Here is a 22,541-nt window from a genome sequence, read left to right on the forward strand (position 1 = left end):
ACATTAGATGTGATTCCGTGATCAGTTAACATTTGCTAAATAATCCTCAGTGTGCTAAGAATTATGCTGACAATCAATTTAAGTTTGTCAGTAGGGCTCGCAGGGTGGTGCATTTGTGCGTACTGGAAGCCACATATATTAACACAGGGTCCTGTTCTTTGCAGACAAAAAGAACATGATCAAACATTGCGCCTTTTTCTGCTAAACAAAATAAGTGACAGCCATTCGCTGGTTCATTCCTCAGGGCAATGCCTTCACCAATCAGAGTCAAGCTGCCTCGTTTAAATTTTAAACAAAGCTTGGCAGTTAAGTGTCAGTCACCGTAAACTGGTGCATTTTTCATGGCAACGTCTCTACCAATCAGAGTTCACTTACCAACAATCAGCACTCTCTTCTCACCCAGTATAAAGTTGTTGTTTTCCCTTACATTGGTATTCTTTCAGATTGTCCTGTTGAGTGGAAGATGAAAAGCTTCAACATGTCTCTATTTTCAGCAATATTCAAATTTCAACAAACTTAAAAAGGTCGTATGCAAGAAAACAAGTCAGTCATACAATGACAGAAAGAAACCTGTCACTCTGCAAGTAGATGCTTCTACAAAAAGGACTGGGAGCAGCCCTGTTACAAGAGGGAAAGTCAATAGTATTCGCATCCAGAGCTCTAACCTCAGCTGAGACCAGTTATGTGAACATAGAAAGAGAACTTTAGGCAGTCGTGCAAGGATGTGAGAAGTTCCATACATATCTCTGCGGGAGAAAGTTCATAGTGGAGAGTGAACATCATCCACTGGAGCAGATCTACACGAAAAATCTATGTAAAGCACCAGCAAGACTGCGGAGGTTACTCTTGAGGCTTCAGAGTTACGATTTCACTCTGAAATACAAGCCAGGAAGAGAAATGGTGTTGGCAGACACCCTATCTCAGCTGTCACCACAGGAGAAAGATGAGATAGAAGATCTAGGTATAAAGATGCATCACCTAGTGAATGTCACAGCGCCGAAACTGAGTCAAATTAGAGATGAAACCAGCAAAGTGGAGGAGTTACAGATGCTCTGACAGCAGGTGATCCAGGGGTAGCCTGATAAGATACAGCACACACAGCCAGTAATACAGCAGTACTGGTCTATTAGAGGTGACATCTCATTAGAAGATGGAGTTCTGCTGGACAGATCCCGAATAATCATACCCAAAACAATGCAGGAAGAACATCTCCAAAAGATACATGAAGGCCACATGGGAATGGAGTCATGTAAGCTCAGAGCCAGATCAGCTGTGTACTGGATAGGCATATACAAAGATATCGAAAATATGGTGTCTACATGCAATGTATGCCAGAAGTACAGAAACACACAGCAGAAAGAGGAGATGATAGCAACTGAAGTACCACCCAGACCATGGCACACTGTAGGAGCCTATTTATTCACACATTATCAAGAATGGTATCTCATAGTCACAGACTACTACTCAAAGTTGTCTTTTATCCAGAAGGTGAAAGACCTGAGAGCCACAACAGGGCGGCACAGTGGCGCAGTGGTTAGCACCGCAGCCTCACAGCTCCAGCGACCTGGGTTCAATTCTGGGTACTGTCTGTGTGAAGTTTGCATATTCTCCCTGTGTCTGCGTGGGTTTCCTCCGGGTGCTCCGGTTTCCTCCCACAGCCAAAAGACTTGTAGGTTGATAGGTAAATTGGCCATTATACATTGCCCCTAGTATAGGTAGGTGGTAGGGGAATATAGGGACAGGTGAGGATGTGGTAGGAATATGGGATTAGTGTAGGATTAGTATAAATGGGTGGTTAATGGTCGGCACAGACTCGGTGGGCCGAGGGGCCTGTTTCAGGGCTGTATCTCTAAATCTAAATCTAAATCTAAAATCCTCTCAGCAGTATGAGTTCTGTTCGCTGAGCAAGGGATTCCCAAAAGATTAATATGTGACAATGGCACCCAATTCACCTCCAGAGAATTCAAAGCATCCACTGAACCATATGGGTTCAACACCATCACCTCATTACCATACTACCCACGGGGACACAGGTTTATAGAAAGACACGTCCAGACAGTCAAAACAACCCTTGCTAAATGCCGAGAGACGAAGGAAGACCCAAAAATTGCCCTATTGTTACTCTGATCCACACCTCTCAAAGCTGAGATGAAATCACCTGCAGAGCTGTTGAACGGAAGGAAGTATAAGACAACTCTGCCAAGCAAAATACATCTTCCAAGTGACCAGGAGGAAGTGAGACAACAACTCACTCAAGCACAGGTAAGAGGAGAACAACACTTCAAAAAACATGCTATATCCCTACCTGAGCAGTTGAAAGGACAAACTGTACATAAACAGGATCCAATCATGAAAACCTGGAGCCCAGCAAAGGTTGTTAATGAAGCTGAGACTCCAAGGTCATACATCATTGAGATTGAAACCGGTAACAAAATGAGAAGGAACAGAATCCATATTTGAACTACACTTGAGCTGGAAAAACAGAAAAGACCATCAACATCAATGGAAACATCACTATCCAGTGAGACAACCACAACAACATCACCAGCAACTGCCACAACATTAGCAATAGCAAGCATGACTCCTGCAACACCGGGAGCAACATTCACAACATTGCCTGTGCAGCATGCCAACTCACCACAGAGATCAACGAATGCCAAGGCTACAAGCTGGAGGCACAACATCTTTGCACCTAAGTGATAACGTGAATAACATTTTTAGAAAAGAAAACAAGCTATAAAAGACTCTAAAAGGTCTCCAGTTTATTTCAAAAAGTCAATTGTTAATCTTCTTTAGTTTTTCTTTTTGAATCTTTTTGAAAGAAAGAGGAATGTTATATATTGTTATATTATCTGTAAAGAGCTAGGAGCTAATTAACTAGGACCTAACTGTTATGTGTCCATGTTCCAGGAGGCTGCAGTGGGAAATCATGTGATGTGTAACCTACACCACTCTAGGAGAGTCCTTCCTAGACAGCATAGAAGCTGAATGAAATAAACTAAGAGTTCCAGTATATTTAAGCCAAAAGTGTGATTATTTCTCAATTATGGGGACCAGGAGACATAAAAACCAGTATGGACATGGTGGGCCAAGGGGTCTCTTTCTGTGCTGTAATCATTCTACAATTCTATGAACATTTGTGGATGGTGACTGTGAGGCATGCATGTGTGATAGCACAAAGATGAGGTTGAGTATGAGTGTTCACTCCCCTGATGGGGATGTGAGGTAGTGAGAGGAATGCGTGGAGATGCATGATGTGTTGTTGTTCTGAGGAGTACTGTGCAGGAGAATGTTGGTGAAGTCAAAGTGTGGGGGTTGGCACCTGAAAGTGCTATGCCACTCACCTTTCCTGTTCTCAGGAGGTCATTGAACCTCATTGAGCACAGTATCCAGGTTTGAGGGACTGCATTCCTGGATACAGTACCACTTCCTCAGCCACTTCCATCCAAGCCTGCTTGGTGGGAGAGGCTGGTCTCTTCCTTCCATCCATGAGAAAGAGCACTTCACTTCTGTCCCTCTGTTCCACAGCAGGACCTCCAGGAAAGGCCCAGTGGGCAGATGTGCACGAGGGCCAGTGGGGGTAGCCTTCTCGTATCTCATTTCCATTCCTGTGCTTGCTGAATTAACTCTGAATTCTACTAGGGTCACTTTAAATAGAAATTCTTCCTTTGACAGCATATGGTCTGTCATTACGCCACCCACAGTGATTGGTCGGGAAACCCTGAAGTGCCGTGCTAAGCCATGGCTGAGTTAAAAAGCCATAGCAAAGCCCTCTACTGAATCAATGGGTTCCCGACCCGTTGCTGGCCGCCACTACAACTTCCCCCCCCACCCTGTTGCGAGGGGGTGTATTTCAGTAAAATCATCTTTACCAGCTGTAAGAAATCTCAGCCTGGAGTTTCCACTCAGGCGCACTCAGAGCAATTCGTTCAAAATTGGCCAAGCTAGCATAAAAAAATCCTGTCCAAATTATGTCCAGTGTAAATCGAGTTTCTGTAATCTTTTATGCTAGTTTAAAAAACATTGCACTTGAAGCAGCCTCCGCCCACAAAGCTGGCCATGTCCCGATCAAGTTAATCACCGTAGCAAGATTCTGCTAATTGTGCCCATTTGCAGGCCTCCTTCGAGGAGGCTGTTAAAATTAAGCTGTTATTTAGGCACAAGGACACTAATAGGCATGTTTTAAAAACTTGTAATTTTTTCTTCATTTAACCAAAGATACTGACAACTGTTCTTTGGCCTCCTTATCTCGAGAGACAATGGGTAAGCGCCTGGAGGTGGTGAGTGGTTTGTGAAGCAGCGCCTGGAGTGGCTATAAAGACCAATTCTAGACTGACAGACTCTTCCAGGGTGCTGCAGATAAAATTGGTTGTCGGGGCTGTTACACAGTTGGCTCTCTCCTTGCGCTTCTGTCTTTTTTCCTGTCAACTGCTAAGTCTCTTTGACTCGCCACGCTTTAGCCCCGCCTTTATGGTTGCCCGCCATACTGACTACTATATACCAGTGTAATTAGTAAATGTTTCTGTATAGTTTTTCAAAGTCATTTTCAGACATTTAAAATTGGATTATTTACAGGTGGTGGACTAACCACTGTGTTTACGAATACTTATTTATGATAAACCCATTTTCAGCTGTATTAAAAGAAAGACACCAGGTCAAGGAATATTTTTTAATGCAAAAAAAATTCTAAAACCTTGCCCGATTGCGTTTCTTCAACGAAGATTTTGTGTGCGTGATATGCAAATAACATTGAGCAGAAACTTGAGTAAAAGCATAGTTTGCAACACCAGTGCAATTTAGGGTGCAACTGGCACCCAGGTTGCCAATTGCGCCCAAAGAGGAAACTCTTGGGCCTTAGCTTCAGGACCTAATGACAGTTGGACAGTTGGAGTTGGAGTCCAAGAGTTAATGGTGATAGCAGAGTGTAGGATGTCCTCAACGTACATCTGGAAGCTTATACGAACATACAAGCATTCAAATTAGGAGTAGGAGAAGCTAACTATGAGGGACCAAGAATGGAGATTTGGGACACAATTAAGGTGACCGTGTGGGTATGGGAGAAGAAGCCCTTTGATGAGGTGCCATGACTGCACTGGGATATATAAGAACAGAAACAGGAGAGTGTAGTACCACAGAGGTGGGCATTGGAAAATAATGAAGTGGGACAGTTCCAAAGGTAACAGAGAGCACATGAAAAGGATAGTGAACTGTAGTCACAGTCATCGAGGATGTTATTAGACTAGTCCTTGAAGTAGTTGATGTCTTATCCTCCATGGAAGCATATGCCCTATATTGCAACTGGCTTAGTGTGATGTCATGGGTAATGAATTCTCCAGCACTCCTCTAAAATATATCAGTCACTTGATGACACTGACAACATCCAGCTCTACATCACCACCTCTCTCGACTCCTCCGTGGTTGCTAAATTATCAGACTGCTTATCCAGTTAAATATTGGGAAGACTAAAGCCATTGTTTCAGTCCCCACTCCAAATGCAACTCCCCAGCTACCATTCCTCTCCCTAGCAACAGTCTGAGATTATACCAGTTTGTTCATAATCTTGGTGTCACATTTGACCATGAAACAAGCTTCCGACCACGTATTCATGCCATCACTGTGACAGCCTATTTCTACCTGCGTAACACCGAGTTTGCCTGTCTCAGCTCACCTGCTGCTGAAATCCTCATTCATGCCTTTGCTACTTCTATACTTGACTATTCCAACACACACTTGTCTAGTCTCCCACATTCTACCCTCTATAAACTTGAGGTCATCCAAAACTCTGCTGCTTGTGTTTTAACTTGCACCAAACCCTGTTCACCTATCACCTACATTGGCTTCCAGTCAAGCAAAGTCTTGATTTTAAAATCCTTGTTTTCAAATCCCTCCATGGCCTCACCCCTCCATGCCACTGTAATCTCCTCCAGCCCCATGACTTCTGAAATGGTCCTGTGCCATAAAAGTTGAGCATGTTATTCATTTTATAGCCATGAGAAAGCAGTGTGGGTAGATGATAGTGGCCTCAAGTCTTCATTCAGGAGGTTGCAGAGCTGCCCTATTGCCTTTGGTGATGCTCACGTCTCTTAAACACATCTCTGCACTAAGGTCCTCATATGACCTGTGTTGATTTGTATATTCTACAAGAAGCGAGCTACTTTCCAATGGGTCCCATGCTCCTTAATGCATGCCTGCCTCTCCTTTGTTTGCTACTCTCCCTTTTTCCCCTCCATGATAATGGGATGCAAGGGTATCTCTATTGGGAATGACATACCTGCTCCTGAGAAGCCCATGGATTGAAAAACAAGAGCAGCATCACCATGACATAATCGCAGTATTAGTCTTAAGTGAGATAGAGTTGTTTACAAATTTATTTGATGTGCGAGTGGTGTAATTGAGTGAAGTTTTGATAAGTAATGTTTAAGCTGGGTTTACTGACAGGAAGACATATGATGATGCAGGCTGATTGTGCAAAATAACAGTGTTTTACAACATGCTTATTTCACAGATTCAAGGATAAAACCTTCTCTCAATTCTTCAGTAATCTGTTTTCATTATCTAGGCTACCTTCTGAAGATTCTGCAGAACCACACAGTTCATGCTTGTGATGGGGATCGCCTCTCAGTAAGCTGCCCACCACAGACATCTATTAGCATTCTGTCTGCTTTCTATGGACGCCGTGTTCCCAGCGAGCACCTGTGCCCCAGTACAAGAAACACTTCAGCTGAAAGCACCAACTGTGCTGCCCTCACTGCTATACCGGTGGGTAATGTAACTTACATCCAGGGTGAAAATACAAATTAACTACTTAAAAAACAATTTCTAAAATTGCAGATGACACCAAATTGGTGGTGGGGCGGTGGGGGGGGGGGGGGGGGGGGTGGGTGGGGGATAGTCAATACCGCACCAATACAATAAACTTGCAGAATGGGTATACAATTGGCATTGAATTTCGACACAGATAAGGGTGAGATATTGCAGTTGGCAAAATAAAAGGATATCCCGTATTACTTGGAAATTAAGAATCTACATAGGGTAGAGGAAGAAGGGGATCTAGAAGTACAAATATATAAATCACTAAAAATAGCGACACAGGTTAATAAGGCCATGAAAAAGCAAACCAAGCACTAAGATTTGTTTCTAGAGGAAAAGAATGGACAAGTAGAGGTGTTATGCTAAACATGTACCGAAACTTGGTTAGACCACATTTGGAGTACTGTATACAGTTTTGGCCATCATTTTATAAAAAGGATACAGAGGTACTGGAGAGAGTGCAAAAAAAACTTACAAGGGCGAGCTTATAAGTAATTATCAGAAGAGGATGAACTGGTTATGCTGAACCTTTATAAAGCTTTGGTTTGGCCCAATTGGAGTATTGCTTCCAGTTCTGGTCACCACACTTTAGGAAGGATGTGAGGGTCCTGGAGAGGGTGCAGAGGAGATTTACCAGAATGATTCCAGGGCTGAGGGATTTTAGCTACAAAGTTAGGTTGGAGAAGCTGGGGTTGTTCTCCTTAGAGCAAAGGAGATTGAGGTGATATTTAATCGAATTGTACAAGATTATGATAGGCTTAGCTAAATTAGACAGGGAAAAACTGTTCCTATTAACTTATGGTAGAAGGACTAGGGGACACAGATTGAAGGTTTTCGGCAAGAGATGCAGAGGGAATATGAGGAAAAACTTTTTTTACGCAACGGGTGGTAATGACCTAGAACTCGCTACCCACAAGGGTGGTGGAAGCGGAGACAATTAGTGACTTCAAAAGGAAATTGGATGGCCACTTGAAGGAAATAGATTTGCAGGGCTACGGGGATTGAGCGAGGGAGTGGGACTGACTGAATAGTTCCGTGGAGAGCTGGCATGGACTCGATGGACTGAATGGCCTCCTGTACCATAAATTACTCTATGACTCTAAATAAAATGACAGCTCATGACAAAATGGCAGCTCATGACACCCAGGTTGGGCATCCTTTCAAGAGAAAAAAGAAAGCTGAGGGGTGCCCTAATTAGGTCTTCAAAATCACGAAAGAGTTTGATAAAGTAGAAGGTGAGAAGGTCGAGCCTGGACTGGCACTGACCCGCAGTAATTTTAAGGGCACTCCTGTTCCTTCTGGCTCCACAGAAATAGGCACAGAATCTTCCTTATCCTTTTCCTTAGTAAAGTCCTTGGTCTTTGGTGGCATCTCTCATCAAGGCCATGAGATCACACATATGTTTTTACTTGGGCAAAAATACCTGCAGTGTGGTATACCCTTGCTGTGGTATTTATTAAATATATATATTTACTGATACTGTTTCAGTAATCTTCAGCCAGCTCTACACACAGAAACGTCTGGTGCATAAGCTCGTTTTGCTGTAAGACATATTGTATTTAAAAAGATTTTGTTATGCATTTGCTCAACTGTATCAACTTGCTGAGAAATCACAACATATGCAGAATGCCACCAGGGGTTCCAGGCATAAACTGTAACAGGGAAACACAGAAACATATGTTTCACTGATGCAGCTTGCTTCAGGTGGGACCTTCCTGCGAAAAAAGAAAAATTGAGTAATTGTTATTTACAGCACTCCTATTGGCAGGTTAGTGCCTCATGTTCAGATTTGTTTCCTCATGTCCCTTGGATAGTAAACACTATTTGTCCTTTTTACAGAAAGTAGATGATGAATGTCAGGACCAGCGCTCCTGCCAGTTTTCAGTCAACAGTCGGGTTTTTGGACTCGATCCCTGTCCTGGGACCAACAAATATCTGATTGTTTCATTTAAGTGCAAACCTGGTAAGTACGAAACCAGACGGTGACTTTTAGCAAGTAGCACAAATTGATCTTATTTCACACAGCTCCATTCCAGTTCCTGGTGCCATATTTACATTGTGTATGTAAGAGTAGGGAATAGGGAAGTTTGTTTACAAGAAGTACTGCTGTCATAAAATGAAATATCAGCAAGCATATGGTTTAGGATTACACATAAGAGAGAGTCTAGATATGAATATCAGCGAGTACTGATTTCAAGTGCTATTATCCCTAATCTTACTGTAAGAATATCTCCAGCAGTTTAATTTACTACACCTATGCCCCTGGAATTTTTGAAAGGGTTCTCCCAATCACCCTTCATAACTTCCATATGTAATTATTGGAAACCCTGGAGAAATGACTCAAGTGGAAATTCTACCTCATTATGTTTGCATTTAGTAAAAAGTCTCGACAGTCAAACCTAGTACAAAGGAAGATGGTTGTAGTTGTTGGAGGTCAAACATCTCAGGAGTTCCTCAGGGTAGTGTCTGAGGTCCAACCATCTTCAGCTGCTTCATCAATGATCTTCCCTCTGTCATAAGGTCAGAAGTCGGGATGTTCGCTGATGATTGGACAATGTTCAGAACCATTGGTGACTCCTCAGACACTGAAGCAGTCTGTGCTCATATGCAGCAAGACCTGAACAACATTCAGGCTTAGGCTGATAAGTGGCAAGTGATATTCCCACCAGACAAGTGCCAGACAATAATATAAAAGCAAAATACTGCGGATGCTGGAAATCTGAAATAAAAACAAGAAATGCTGGAACCACTCAGCAGGTCTGGCAGCATCTGTGGAAAGAGAAGCAGAGTTAACGTTTCGGGTCAGTGACGAGTTCCGATGAAGGGTCACTGACCCGAAACGTTAACTCTGCTTCTCTTTCCACAGATGCTGCCAGACCTGCTGAGTGGTTCCAGCATTTCTTGTTTTTGTGCCAGACAATGACCATCTCCAACAAGAGAGAATCTAACCATCTCCCCTTGATAGTCAACAGCATTACCAGAACCATAACTGGATCAGCCACGTAAACATTATGACTACAAGAGCAGGTCAGAGCTGGGAATTCTGAGGTGAGTAACACAGCTCCTGACTCCCCAAAGCCTGTCCACCATCTACAAGGCACAAGTTTGGAGTGTAATAGAATAGTCTCCACTTGCCTGGATGAATGCAGCTCCAACAACACTCAAGAAGCTTGACACCATCCAGGACAAAGCAGCCCACTTGGTTTGCACCCCATCCACCACCTTCAACATTCACTCCCTCCACCACTGGAAGCAGTGTGTACCATATACAAGATACACTGCAGCAACTCATCAAGGCTCCTTCGATAGCACCTTCCAAACCCATGACCTCTACCACCTAGAAGGACAAGGGCAGCAAATACATGGGAACACCACCACCTGCAAGTTCCCCTCCAAGCCACACACCATCCTGACTTGGAACTATTCCTTCACTGTCGCTGGGTCAAAATCATGGAACTCCCTTCCTAACAGCACTGTGGGTGTACCCACACCAGGTGGACTTCAGCAGTTCATGAAAACAGCTCACCCCAACCTTCTCAAGGGCAATTAAGGATGGGCAAGAAATGCTGACTTTGCCAGCAATGCTCACATTCCATGAAAGAATTTAAAAAATGCTTCTCTTCAGCAATAGCATCTGGAAGCAAGGGTTAGTTTTTCCATCGACACTGATGACTTACAGTTCTACCTCTCCGCCCTCTCTCTTGACCTTTCGACTCTCTCTGTTCTGTCACACTGCTTGTTTAACATTAAGTCTTGGGTGAGCCATAATTTTTATTCATCTTAAGATTAGGAAAACCATCGTCTGTGGCCCCTGCTACAAAATCTGCTTCATTGTTTCTGACTCCATTCACTCCCCACTGCTGTCTCAGGTTGACCCATATGGTTTGTAACTTTGGCAGCCTCTTCAGTCCTGAGCTGAACTTTAAATTCTACACCTTATCCATCACTAAGACTTCCTTCCACCGGTATGACAATATCTTTCTTTGCCCCTATGTCAGCCCTCTCCACTGAAAACCTTATGCATGACTTTGTCTCCTCTAGTCTTAACAACTCTTAATACTGCACTTCTGGCTTCCCGTCCTCCACCAATCATTTCAGTGGATTGAAAATTGGGTTCCACCATTCCACCAGAGTACTTCCCAGAAAGTCTAGATGAATATGTGTACCATCTGGTCCTCGCTGATTTACATTGCTTCCTGTCCACTTACTCTATGGCTACACTCTACCTCAGCTCTGCAATGTCCTTCAACTCTATATCGCTTCCAAACACTTCATTTCTCTGATTCTGGCCTTCTGCGCAATGCCCTCTTTGTTCACCCCACCATTGGTGACAGAACCTTCAGTATTTAGTATTATGTAATGAGAAAGGGCTAATTAATAACCTTGCTGTAAAGGAGCCATTGGGAAATAGTGACCATTATATGATAGAATTTTGCATTAAGTTTGAAAGTGATATTGTTCATTCTGAACCTTGGGTCTTAAAATCTGAACAAAGGAAACTATGAAGGTATGAGTTGGTTTTGGTGGATTGGGAAAATACACAAAGATTTGACAGTAGATGGCAATGGCTAGTATTTAAAGAAGTATTACATGGTCTACAACAAATATACATTCCTCTTAAACACAAAAACTCAACAGGAAAGATGAATCAACCGTGGCTAACAAAACAAGTTAAAGATTGGATTAGATCAAAGGAAGTGGCTTATAAGGTTGCCAGAAAAAGTGGAAAGCCCAAGGATTAGGAGCAATTTAGAATCCAGCAAAGGATGATCAAGAAAATGTGGGTCCATTACAGGCAGAGACAGGAGAATTTATAATGGAGAGTAGGGAAATAGCGGAGAATCTAAACAATTACTTTGTGTCTGAGTTTATGGAGGAAGATACAGAAAATCTCCCAGAAATACTAGGGAACCAAGGGACTTGTGAAAATGAGGAACCAAAAGAAACTAGTATTAATAAAGAGGTAGTACTCGAAAAATTAAGTGGATTGAAGGTTGATAAATCCCCTGGACCAGATGACCTAAATCCCAGAGTGTTGAAGGAGGTGCCTACAGATATAATGGATGCATTGGTGGCTATGTTTCAAAATTCCATAGACTCTGAAAAGGTTCCTGCAGACTGGAAAGTAGCAAATGTAACCCCACTATTTCAGAATGGAGGGAGAGAAAAAAATGGGGAACTACAGACCTGTTATTTTGACGTCAGTAGTAAGGAAAATATTAGAATCTATTATAAAGGACGTGATTACTTTCTAAGTGTCTAGTTATGATATGATTGGGCAGAGTCAACATGGATTTATGAAAGGGAAATCATGTTTGACAAACCTGTTGGAGTTTTTTGAGAACGTTACTTGTAGCAAAGATAAAGGAGAACCAGTTAATATGGTACATTTGGATTTTCAGAAGGCTTTTGATAAGGTCCCACACAGGTTAGTAAACAAAATTAGAGCACATGGGATTGGGGGTAATATTTGGTATGGACTGAGAACTGGTTAACAGACAGAAAACAGAGAGTAAGAATAAACGGGTCATTCTCAGGATGGCAGGCTGTTACCATAGCCAACACATACCTTCATAGTTTCCTTTGTTCAGATTTAAAACCCTAAGTTCAGAATGGACAATATCACTTTCAAACTTAATGCAAAATTCTATCATATAATGGTCACTATTTCCCAATGGCTCCTTTACAGCAAGGTTATTAATTAGCCCTTTCTCATTACATAATACTAAATCTAAAATAGCCTGATCCCTAATTTGTTCTTCAAAGTACTGCTCCAGAAACCCATCTCGTACACGTTAGTGGGGTACCGTAAGGATCAGTGCTGGGGCGATAGCTGTATAAATGATTTGGATGTGCTTTCCGGACGTCGATGGTGGGCACTGAGGAAATGGCTTATTACCTGCGCCAGCTTCCCCCCCCCCCCTCCCCCCCTCCTTTACCCCCCTTCCACCCCACCCCCCCGTCCCCTTCCCTGCTCCACCCTCTCAGCTCACCCCCTCACAACCCCGTCCCAGCCCGCCCCCCCCTCGCACCAGCTTCCCCCCCCCTTTACCCCCCTTCCACCCCCCCGTCCCCTTCCCTGCTCCACCCTCTCAGCTCACCCCCTCACAACCCCATCCCAGCCCGCCCCCCCCTCGCACCATCTTCACCCCGCGCCCCCTTCCCCTGCACCCCTCCCCTCTACCCCTCCCCCTTGCATCCCCTCCTCCCACCGGCACCATCCTACACCTGTGTAGGGGCCCCAACAACCCCACTGCCTTGTGGGCGTCTCGGGAGAGACCAAGGCTAAGGGAGTAAACCCTAACAGATAATCCGGAGCGGAACCCCGTAGGCGGTCATGTGTCACCTTTGGCATGTTTCCGGCAGTTCCTGCAGCCATACTGGTGCCAAACGTCGTGTCCTGCACTCCTTTGGACCCCACCAGAAAGGCCGAGAGGGGGGTTTTGACGACTGGGCAACTCTCAACCTCCATAAATTTGCCCAGGCATGCGCCATGGAGAGGTCACTCCATAGTTGCCTCACAGCGACTAAAACAATACGGAAGGCAGCAGTTACGGGTTATGTCACTCCAGAATTGGCCTTTATAGCCACTCCAGGCGCTGCTTCACAAACCACTGACCACCTCCAGGCGCGTATCCATTGTCTCTCGAGACAAGGAGGCCCAAAAGAAAGAAAGAAAGAATTTCCAAATTGATGACACAAAACTAGGTGGGAATGTAAGTTGTGAGGAGGATGCAAGGAGGCTTCAAGTGATCTTGGAGAGCTAAGTGAATGGGCAAGAACATGATAGATGGAATATGCGGCACAGTGGTGCAGTGGTTAGCACTGCAGCCTCACAGCTCCAGGGACCCGGGTTCAATTCTGGGTACTGCCTGTGCAAAGTTTGCAAGTTCTCCCTGTGACCGCGTGGGTTTTCGCCGGGTGCTGCGGTTTCCTCCCACCACCAAAGACTTGCAGGTGATAGGTAAATTGGCCATTGTAAATTGCCCCTAGTGTAGGTAGGTGGTAGGGAATATGGGATTACTGTAGGGTTAGTATAAATGGGTGGTTTTTGGTCGGCACAGACTCGGTGTGCTGAAGGGCCTGATTCAGTGCTGTATCTCTAAATAAATCATGTGAATAAGTATGAAGTTATCCACTTTGGTAGGAAAAACAGAAAGACGGAGTATTCCTTAAATGTTACGAGGTTGGGAAGTATTGCTGTCCAAAGAAACCTGGGTTTCCTTGTTCATGAGTCACTTAAAAGCTAGCATGCAGGTGCAGCAAGCAATTAGGAAGGCAAATGTTATGTTGGCCGCCTTCTCCAGGAGTGTTGAGTACAGGAGTAAAGAAGTCTTGCTGCAATTGTATACAGTCTTGGTGAGACCGCTCCTGGGGTATTGTGTATAATTTTGATCTTCTCACCTAAGGAAGGATTTACTTGCCATAGAGAGAATGCAATGGAGGTTCACGAGACTAATCCCTGGAATGGCAGGATTGTCTAATGAGGAGAGATTGCAGAAACTGGGCCTCTATTCTCCAGTTTCCAAGAATGAAAGGTGATCTCATTGAAATTTACAAAATTCTTACAAGGCTCAACAGGGTGGATGTAGTTAGAATGTTTCCCCTGGCTGGTGAGTCTAGAACCAGGGGACACAGTCTCAGAATAAGGGGTAGGCCATTTAAGACTGAGATGAGGAGGAGTTTCTTCACTCAAAGGGTGGTAAATCTTTATAATTCTCTAACCGAGAGGACTGTGGAAGCTCAATCATTGAGCATGTTCAAGACAGAAATTGATAAATATCTGGATACTAATGACATCAAGGGATATGGGGAAAGTGGCATTGAGGTAGATGATCAGCCATGATTTAACTGAATGGCAGAGCAGGCTTGACAGACTGAATGGTCTACTCCTGCTCCAATGTTCTTACCTCACCCATTTAATCTCATGAGAAACTTTTCCGTATAGAAATTCTTGGATTTCCAAACTTATCAGGCAAAATTACAGACTATTCCTTCATATATTCTCCCTCTTCAATGTTGCATGTTACCCCCGAGGATAGGCACCAACATATTGCATCATGGACATTTGACAAAATTATTGATTCAGCCACGGACATGTGGCAATTAATCTGTATATAAATTGTATAGCCAAACTAATGCCATCAAAACACAGTCCGATTTAAAACATAGGTAAGCATACACACATTAATGGAGAGCAGCACAACTGTATTCGCTAGTTAGCAATCAAAACAGTATGCAATGCCAATGCGGGTTACTTTTGTTGACAGAATAGAGCCTCAGTTCGTCACAGTGTTCCCTGAAATCTAAGTAATCAAATTTCAGCACTCGGCAATAGAGTCCTTGGTTTACTGTTTATAATCATTTTTAAAATCAATGCTAATCTTTTAAGTTTTATAAAATAAACTTTCAAAAACCAGTAACAACAACTTCGGTAGTTTTGTTTTTAAAACTTTTACCTCATCATAAAACTCAAATCAGTTTCCATTCTAGTGATAGGAATGTGCACCCACCTATGTTAACCACATCACCAGTAGCTGAGGAATACCTCAAATTTTGGGGAGGTGGGAGAAATAAATGGATAAGGGGGAAAAATGTCTTTGAATCAGCCTAATTAACCTGCAGATGCACAAGATTGGGATGTAATTTTCAATTTCATAACTTTAATGGCATTATTAGAACATCAAATCATGGCCTGTTTTACAGACTTATGCATACTGGTATAAGGCTTTTTAAAAAATACTTTTCTTTGAAATTCTCTTCCTTCTGAAGGCACTGATTCTTTTTAGTACAGTTCCATAGGAAACGGTTACTCTTCAGCATGTGATTCAAGAATACAACATTCATAAAATTACCACCTGCTGAGTGTGTAGTTGCAGGACTTCCATGCATGCACCAGTACTGAGAAGAATTAGCTGAGTAATTATAGCAAGTGGCGTACTCAAGGGAGTAATTCGGCGTGTGCAACATCTCCATTTTACGAAGGAGATGCTCAATAAAATCTGCCAACTTCTGCAGGCAGACCTGCAGCCTCATAGCAGGGCAAGGATGGCGCTGCCAGTGGCTGTGAAGGTGACTGTTACCATGAATTTCTTCGCATTGGGATCCTTCCTGAAGGTTGAAGCAGGTGACACCTCTAACATCTCCCAGTTTGTTGTCCACTGCTGCAGAAGGAAGGTGACTGATGCTCTTTATGCTAGGAAAGGGAACCACATTGTTTTCTCTCTGATCTGAGAGAAGCAGACAGAGCGAACCTGTGATGACCTCAATGTACAGGGTGCCAGCGACTGCACCCATGTGACTTCGTGGGAGCACTTTTAAATGCAGAGAGGTACCCCAGCTGCCAAGGGTCCCACTCCCTGAATGTGCAGTTGCTGTGTGACCATGCTCAGCACATTATGCTGGTGAATGCCCAGTGTCCTTGCAGCAGCCATGATGCCTTTATTCCGCGTCAGTCCGCTGTTCCATCAGTATTTGAGCCACCAATGAAAACCAGACGGTGGCTGCTGGGACCACCTAGTTCATGACTCGGGTGCACGGTCCAACCACACGTCGTCAGCAAACATATAACAAGAGCCATGCTGCCACTTGAAACATTATTGGGGTCCTCAAGCAATGGTTCCACTGCCTGGGGCTCTCTGGAGGTGACACGCAGTACTCGTCACAGTGTGTATCGTGATTTATCAGGGCCTGCTGCATCCTGTACAACTTCACCATCATGAGGGCACAGCCCTTGCCAGCTGGTATACGGCAAGCGACTGGAGGAGAAGGGGAAGAGGAGGAGTAGGATGAAGGCAACCAATACATCCTCTTTCCGGCCGGGGTGTCTGGGGTAGCCTCATCTAACTACGATACCATTGAACACATCTCCAATTCCCCACTCCACAACAATCCCAAACCTTGCCTTCCCTCTCAGTGACCGTCACTGCGATTGGCCACAATCCTGCAATAAAAGCCACAACAAAACAACAATTCCAAACCAACTTTAGCAAACAAGCCATCCAATGTCCAATACAAAAGTCAACTAATCACCCTTGTGCATTCCCTCAGTGTTTTTTTCTGGGTACCTAGTGTTCCTATACACTACTCGCTTTGATAGCTGCAGCAGGGCTTGTGGAAGGCTGCTGACTTTCAAGGGGGAGACTGTGGATGGTCTTCATAACACCCTCAAATGGCTCTGGCCGTAGAAGACCTGGCTTCAGATTACACCACCTTAGCATGGGCTGCAGCAGTCTGTTCTGCCTGGCTGACAGAAAACAGCAAGGGCAGTGGTGGATTGGCAGCAGTGGGAGGACAAATGCTGTAATTCTGAGAGAGGACAGCAGGTTCCTGCTTCATGAAGCCATGCCAATGCCATGGGGTGCTGCCTTAGCAATCTTATTAATCTGCTGGAGGACAGATTGCTGGACTGCTGTGTGAGCCTACAAGCCCCTTTGAGCACTGGTATCTGGTGCCATGATGGCAGCAGTCTGAGCATGCATGACAGCAAGATGTTTGTGCATGGCAACAGACTGAGCTTGCATAACCTCAGTCTAAGCTTCCACTGCAGCATTCTGCTTGTCCTGCAATGGAAGCTGAGACATCGGCCATCAGTCACTACATCAGTGTTCTCATGGAGTTGGCCACCACTTCCACACTAGTAAGCATGGGCTCCAAGTTCTGCACAAAGCTCTGTTCCAAGTTGGATTTGGATGCTCCCATACCCCTGGACATTAACCACAGGCTTTCTGGCAGGCCCGCCTATGCGCCAAGCATTTATGTGTGCATGCCCATCAAAGTCCTCATCTGAGTCCTCTGCAGCATAACCTATGTGCAACCTCGTCCTCTGGGGTGCACACACCGTCACAACCATTTCCCTCTGCCCTGGCTGCAGACCACTCATGCCCAGTGACTTACTACATGCAGATCTCTCCTCTATGGTATCCTCTATAGTACATATAATGTGGTTTGGGTGATGTGCCTGTCATAGTCAAATAGTTGTCTGTGTGTGCAAACTGTGAGAAGCGGGGGCAGGCTTGTGTGAAAGCGAGGTGAAGCTATGAATGTGAGGTAAGAATCGTGGTTGATATAGAATGTTGGTAGATGAGTGAATAGGGTGGTGGTGAATTGAGCAGTGCCTGAGGCTGTTTGTTCATATGGAAGAATATGACATTTGACGATACATTGACTGACCTTGTGAGGTCATTGAGCTTGTTGCAGAATTGCATTGACTGCAAGGCTATTTGCTCCCACTGCCTCCTCAGTGTCTGTCTGGAGGGCCTCCTAGCTCTCTGAGGGAAGATGACCTCTCTCCTCCGTCCATCCTGCAACAGTGCTACATTCGAGAACCTGAAGAGCACGCTCTCTGCTTTGCTTCCCCATATTCACTCTTCTTGCAGGTCAGGCACTCTTCCCCAGCCACTTCCAGCACCTGCAGCCAGAATGCACCCTCCCTTTAAGAGGTGTAGACTGGGCTTTAAGTAGTGCAGACTAATTTTAAGTGATGCTAGCCTCGCATAAACTTAGGTCCCCTGCTGAAGCATGCAGCTGCACACTACTCATTAAAATTAGCAGCAGGAAGTTTGGATGCTGCCAGCATCACAACAAACAGGCATGGGTTAGTCACTTACCGCAATCCTGTGTTGGTTTTCCGGCCTAATCCAATATTTCCCCCTTTGTGTTACAGATGGACACAAAAGCAAACTTGCATGTGAGAATGAGAAACTACAACTCCAGTGTAAGAATCAAACCATCCTTGTCATTTACGCTGCAAGTTTTGGACGAGCCCTCCATGGAAATATGGAATGCCCCTCAGTGAACAACACTACGCCAGATATCGGTGAGCCTATAGCCAGGAGTTCCAAATTTGCTGAGTGATTCTAGCAGTTTTTATTTTTGTTTCAGAATTCTAGCATCTGCAGTAGTTTTTATTTCCATCCTGTAGGCACACAGTCACTTTCTAGCAAAGGTTACTGGATGACCATCAGGAACAAGAACCCCTACGTTTATTTCCCCCTCTCCTTAGCCTATTACCACCCTTATTGAGGTCAGCTAACTCAGCACATTCTGGATGATGAGACCTGGAATTCTTCTGCTTCATATACGTCAGTGATACCCCAGCTGCTAGAGTTAATCACGGAGTCATTGGACAGCTCACGGTTTTTATTAACTGGCAATGAATGTCATCTGAAGCCTTCAAAGACATCTTGAACTTCTGAAGAGTTAAGGCATTGAATAGAACCAGTAACTAACATAATTCAGGGAAAGATTTTCTTTTTGTTATCCTAGGCAAGTTATCAAATCTAACTAAATATCAGGGTACACATAAGCACTCTTAAGAGCACAGGAAGTGATGTTTCCATTTACAAAAGTAGTTTGACAGACTAAAGATAAAAATATCTAGAGTAAAATGATCCAAAAATGTCACTGATGGCTTCGAAATTGGTTATAATCTCCCCTCACCTGAAAGTACAATAAGCTGCAATATTCACCGTTTAAGATACATACGTGAGGAATAGCTGTTTTGGGCAAGTAGTGGAGTATGTTGGCTCTTGTGGAATACCTTGGGAGGAGAACAGGAGAGGAGTGGAGAGGAGAAATTGGGGAAAAAATAGATGGTGCAGTGTTTTGAATAACTTCTGTTCCTTTCAGAGTGCTTATCACCTACAGCTCTAAGACGAATGTCATCAAGGTGCCATGGCAAACCTAATTGTTCGATCATTGCCAGTGTTCTGAATTTTGGCGATCCTTGTTTCCCTGGAGTCCGCAAACAACTCCAAGTATCATACACATGTGGTAAGAAAATCAGAGATTTATAAATAACACTAGTAAAACAGATTTTTTAAAATAGTATAATTATTTGTATTCTTAAATTTCAGTTCCAAAAAAGCTATTTGAAGAGGCTGGTCAAGGAGCAGTGAAACCTTTCTTAATATCAGATTATACTCATGGTACGAATTCTAACATTTGTCTTTGTTTATGCAATGGAATAAAAGAAATGCTTTGCAAGTTATTCAGTTGCTGACAAATGTCAGTTCCACATTGTAGTATTTATTTTTCAATAATTTTGTTACACTTTGAAGAGTTCATCCAACAACAGTTCTTATCACAAGTCAATGTTCATCTCTAAAGTCATCAAATATAATTGATAGTTGCTGAAAGCCACTTGCAATTGAGCCTTACAGAAGGTTATTTTGTTGTGGGGCAAGAAACTGGTGATAGTGAATCAGTAGCCTGTTTTATACCTTACCTGGCTTTCTTTTCCAAAGGGAAAACCCATGTTTTTTGCCTGGCAATAACAGTTAAAATTCCCTCTACTGTCCCAAAGGTCTCAGGTTAAACTTCTCAGTTAACTGATCTTACTCAAGTCAGCAGTAAAGAGGCTAAAGGGATCTCTGTAGCCCTGTACTTGAGAGAGAAACATTTGGCCAGGGGTTCTCAGACTGTTTGCTGTCCAATGATCACTACAAAGTGCGCAAGTGTAGATGATGGGTGAGGACAGGAATGAGCTCAACTGTAATGCCTCTTCTTTAAGGTTGAAAGATTTGCGGTACTCACTGTCTAGGATCACATGAAGACTGACCAATTGAGAAAAGAACTGTAGGGATGCTGGTGTTTGTATACTGTAGCCCAGTAAGGAGTCAATGTCTTCAGAAGAGAAAAACTGAAAAAAAATTAAGCCAAGAAACCCGTACAAATAATTTGAACAGGTGGCACTTTCACAGTCCATCAACATCCACTGAAGAATAAGAACGAGGTGAAATACTGGGGGGACAGCATCAAACTCTACCCCAGGAAGAAGCAACACATTTATCAGAGAGGATTAAAAAAAATAAAGACCAAAATAGGCATTCTTTAAGTTAGGCAAGAATAATCATAAGAACAAATGTAATTGTTGATTATAAATATAACCATTATATATTTTCTACTGGGAAATTTTAAAAGGGAGTTTGTTTCAGAGAAACACAACAAATGAAATATATAGTGATGAGATCTATAGTATTTGGAAATGATGTCCCAATTCTTTAAAATCATTGCCTTCAAGTGTGAACAGTAGGACACAACAAATACTTAGAATATCCATGTACAATTCATTTTTCTGCTACAATAACCCATTTACTTTAATCATTTCACACTGTATACAAATGTGCAAACCTAACATTTGCAGAACATAATTTCGAGTCCATTCATATTATTTTCTGTATTTTCAGCCTAAAATTGGTTAAGGCTCACTTGCCATTGAACCCATTGTACAATACTGTACTGAACAGGAGAGATAGTCAGTTTTGAAAGGACTTTCAGTTAGTTTTTACTTATTTGCTGCAGGTGGTTGGTATAATGGTCCAAGAATGTCCATGCTTTACGCCAAAGATGTCGTGATTGTTAGCAGTTCTCTGGCCACTCTTGCCCACATTAGGGGTATGTTTCTCTGCACGGCCAATGTGCCTCTAATAATGCTTTAAAATGAAAAAAATACATTTTATAATTTGTATTATTTGTCAGCAATTTGAGAATGACCGTTTTCCATTAACTTGCTAACATTCGTCTTATTTTCACCTATATTTTGTTCTATTTTCTCTCAGTTATTGGCAACAATCTCAATTGTTTTAACATTACCTCAATAAAGGTACAAATAGATTTGTCTCTTTATAAAAGAAAATATTTGAAGCAACTAACTTGATTGTAACTTGAATGGGTCAGTCTTTTTTGGACAGTTCCAAGATTTACTATATGGTTTGAATTCCCACTCCTAAGATCTCAGTAATAGACCAGGAGTATGGTAAGAATGGCTGAAAATAACAGTTTTATGGGCCACCCTTTCCAAGTAATGCTGCCAAGTTTGGCCAAATTGAAAAATGAATAAAAAGCAGTATAGACGTGGGGCAGTGGTTGAGATCCTAGCTTGGTTTTTGATGTTTTCTTTGTCATTGAGGCAAATTCATTGAAAACATTAATAACTAACATCTCTGCATTGTATGTGAGAAAAAGCAGACTTTTGGGCCTGATTTTTACAGGGAGGCAGGGAGTGAGCGGGGGTGGGGACCAGTTTACATTTGAGAATCCCAGAGGAACAGCTTTCCTTCAGGTTTTGTGGAATATAAAGCAGGACCTGATTAAATTTTTTTGTCTCCATTTCCTGGCCACAGCCAGCCAAATTAGGAGACTGGCTGGCTGATGGCTGGGTAAGCCTTTAGCACCAGGCTACAGTCAGGGAGTGGAGAGGAGCGAGGGAGGAATCAGAAAGACTGGTGGGAGGAGAGATTGGAGACTGAAGAGGAGTGGAGTGGGGTGGGGTGGTGGGGGGGGAGGGGGGGGTAGTGCAATAAAAGACCAGCATTGGGTGGGGGGGTGGGGCAAAGAGATTGGATAAGTCGAAGTGGAGATGGGAGGCTGTAGCTAGAGTCACAGAGCAGGGAAGGAGGGATTGGAAAGATGGTGGTGGCTGACAGGGATTGTGGGGGGGGGGGGGGGGGATTGTTGGCGGGTGATTGGTAAAACCGGGTTGGTGGGAGATTGTGGCTCAGGGAACATTGTGGTTTGGCAGGGTGGGGTGCAAAATCAGCTGGCATTTTGGGGGGGCGGTGGGAATAGCTGGTCACAGGGTGGGTGGGAGTTGCAGGTTAGCTTGTTGGTCCACAGGGAAGCACTCCTGCTCCTCCTGGCCCACAAGCTGTGCTAGAAAAGCACTTATCTGCTTGATGAAACAGTGCTCGCTTCCGTTCACCTGTCGGACTTTCCAAGATCCAGGAAAC

At 43.6% G+C, this 22,541-nt stretch overlaps 1 protein-coding gene across 1 annotated transcript in view; it reads left to right on the top strand.

Moving 5' to 3' along the window:
• The window catches only part of si:ch73-335m24.2 (protein eva-1 homolog C), a 42,983-nt gene that overhangs the window by 19,757 nt on the left and 685 nt on the right, over positions 1 to 22,541 (top strand). The window contains exons 2-7 of the mRNA XM_068046998.1: positions 6,560 to 6,759; positions 8,650 to 8,773; positions 18,476 to 18,628; positions 19,441 to 19,584; positions 19,668 to 19,739; positions 21,115 to 21,207. Coding sequence (XP_067903099.1) covers positions 6,560 to 6,759; positions 8,650 to 8,773; positions 18,476 to 18,628; positions 19,441 to 19,584; positions 19,668 to 19,739; positions 21,115 to 21,207 — 786 coding nt within the window. The remainder of the gene's footprint in view (positions 1 to 6,559; positions 6,760 to 8,649; positions 8,774 to 18,475; positions 18,629 to 19,440; positions 19,585 to 19,667; positions 19,740 to 21,114; positions 21,208 to 22,541) is intronic.

This window comes from Heterodontus francisci, chromosome 15, assembly GCF_036365525.1.
Source record: "Heterodontus francisci isolate sHetFra1 chromosome 15, sHetFra1.hap1, whole genome shotgun sequence".
NCBI lineage: Eukaryota > Metazoa > Chordata > Chondrichthyes > Heterodontiformes > Heterodontidae > Heterodontus > Heterodontus francisci.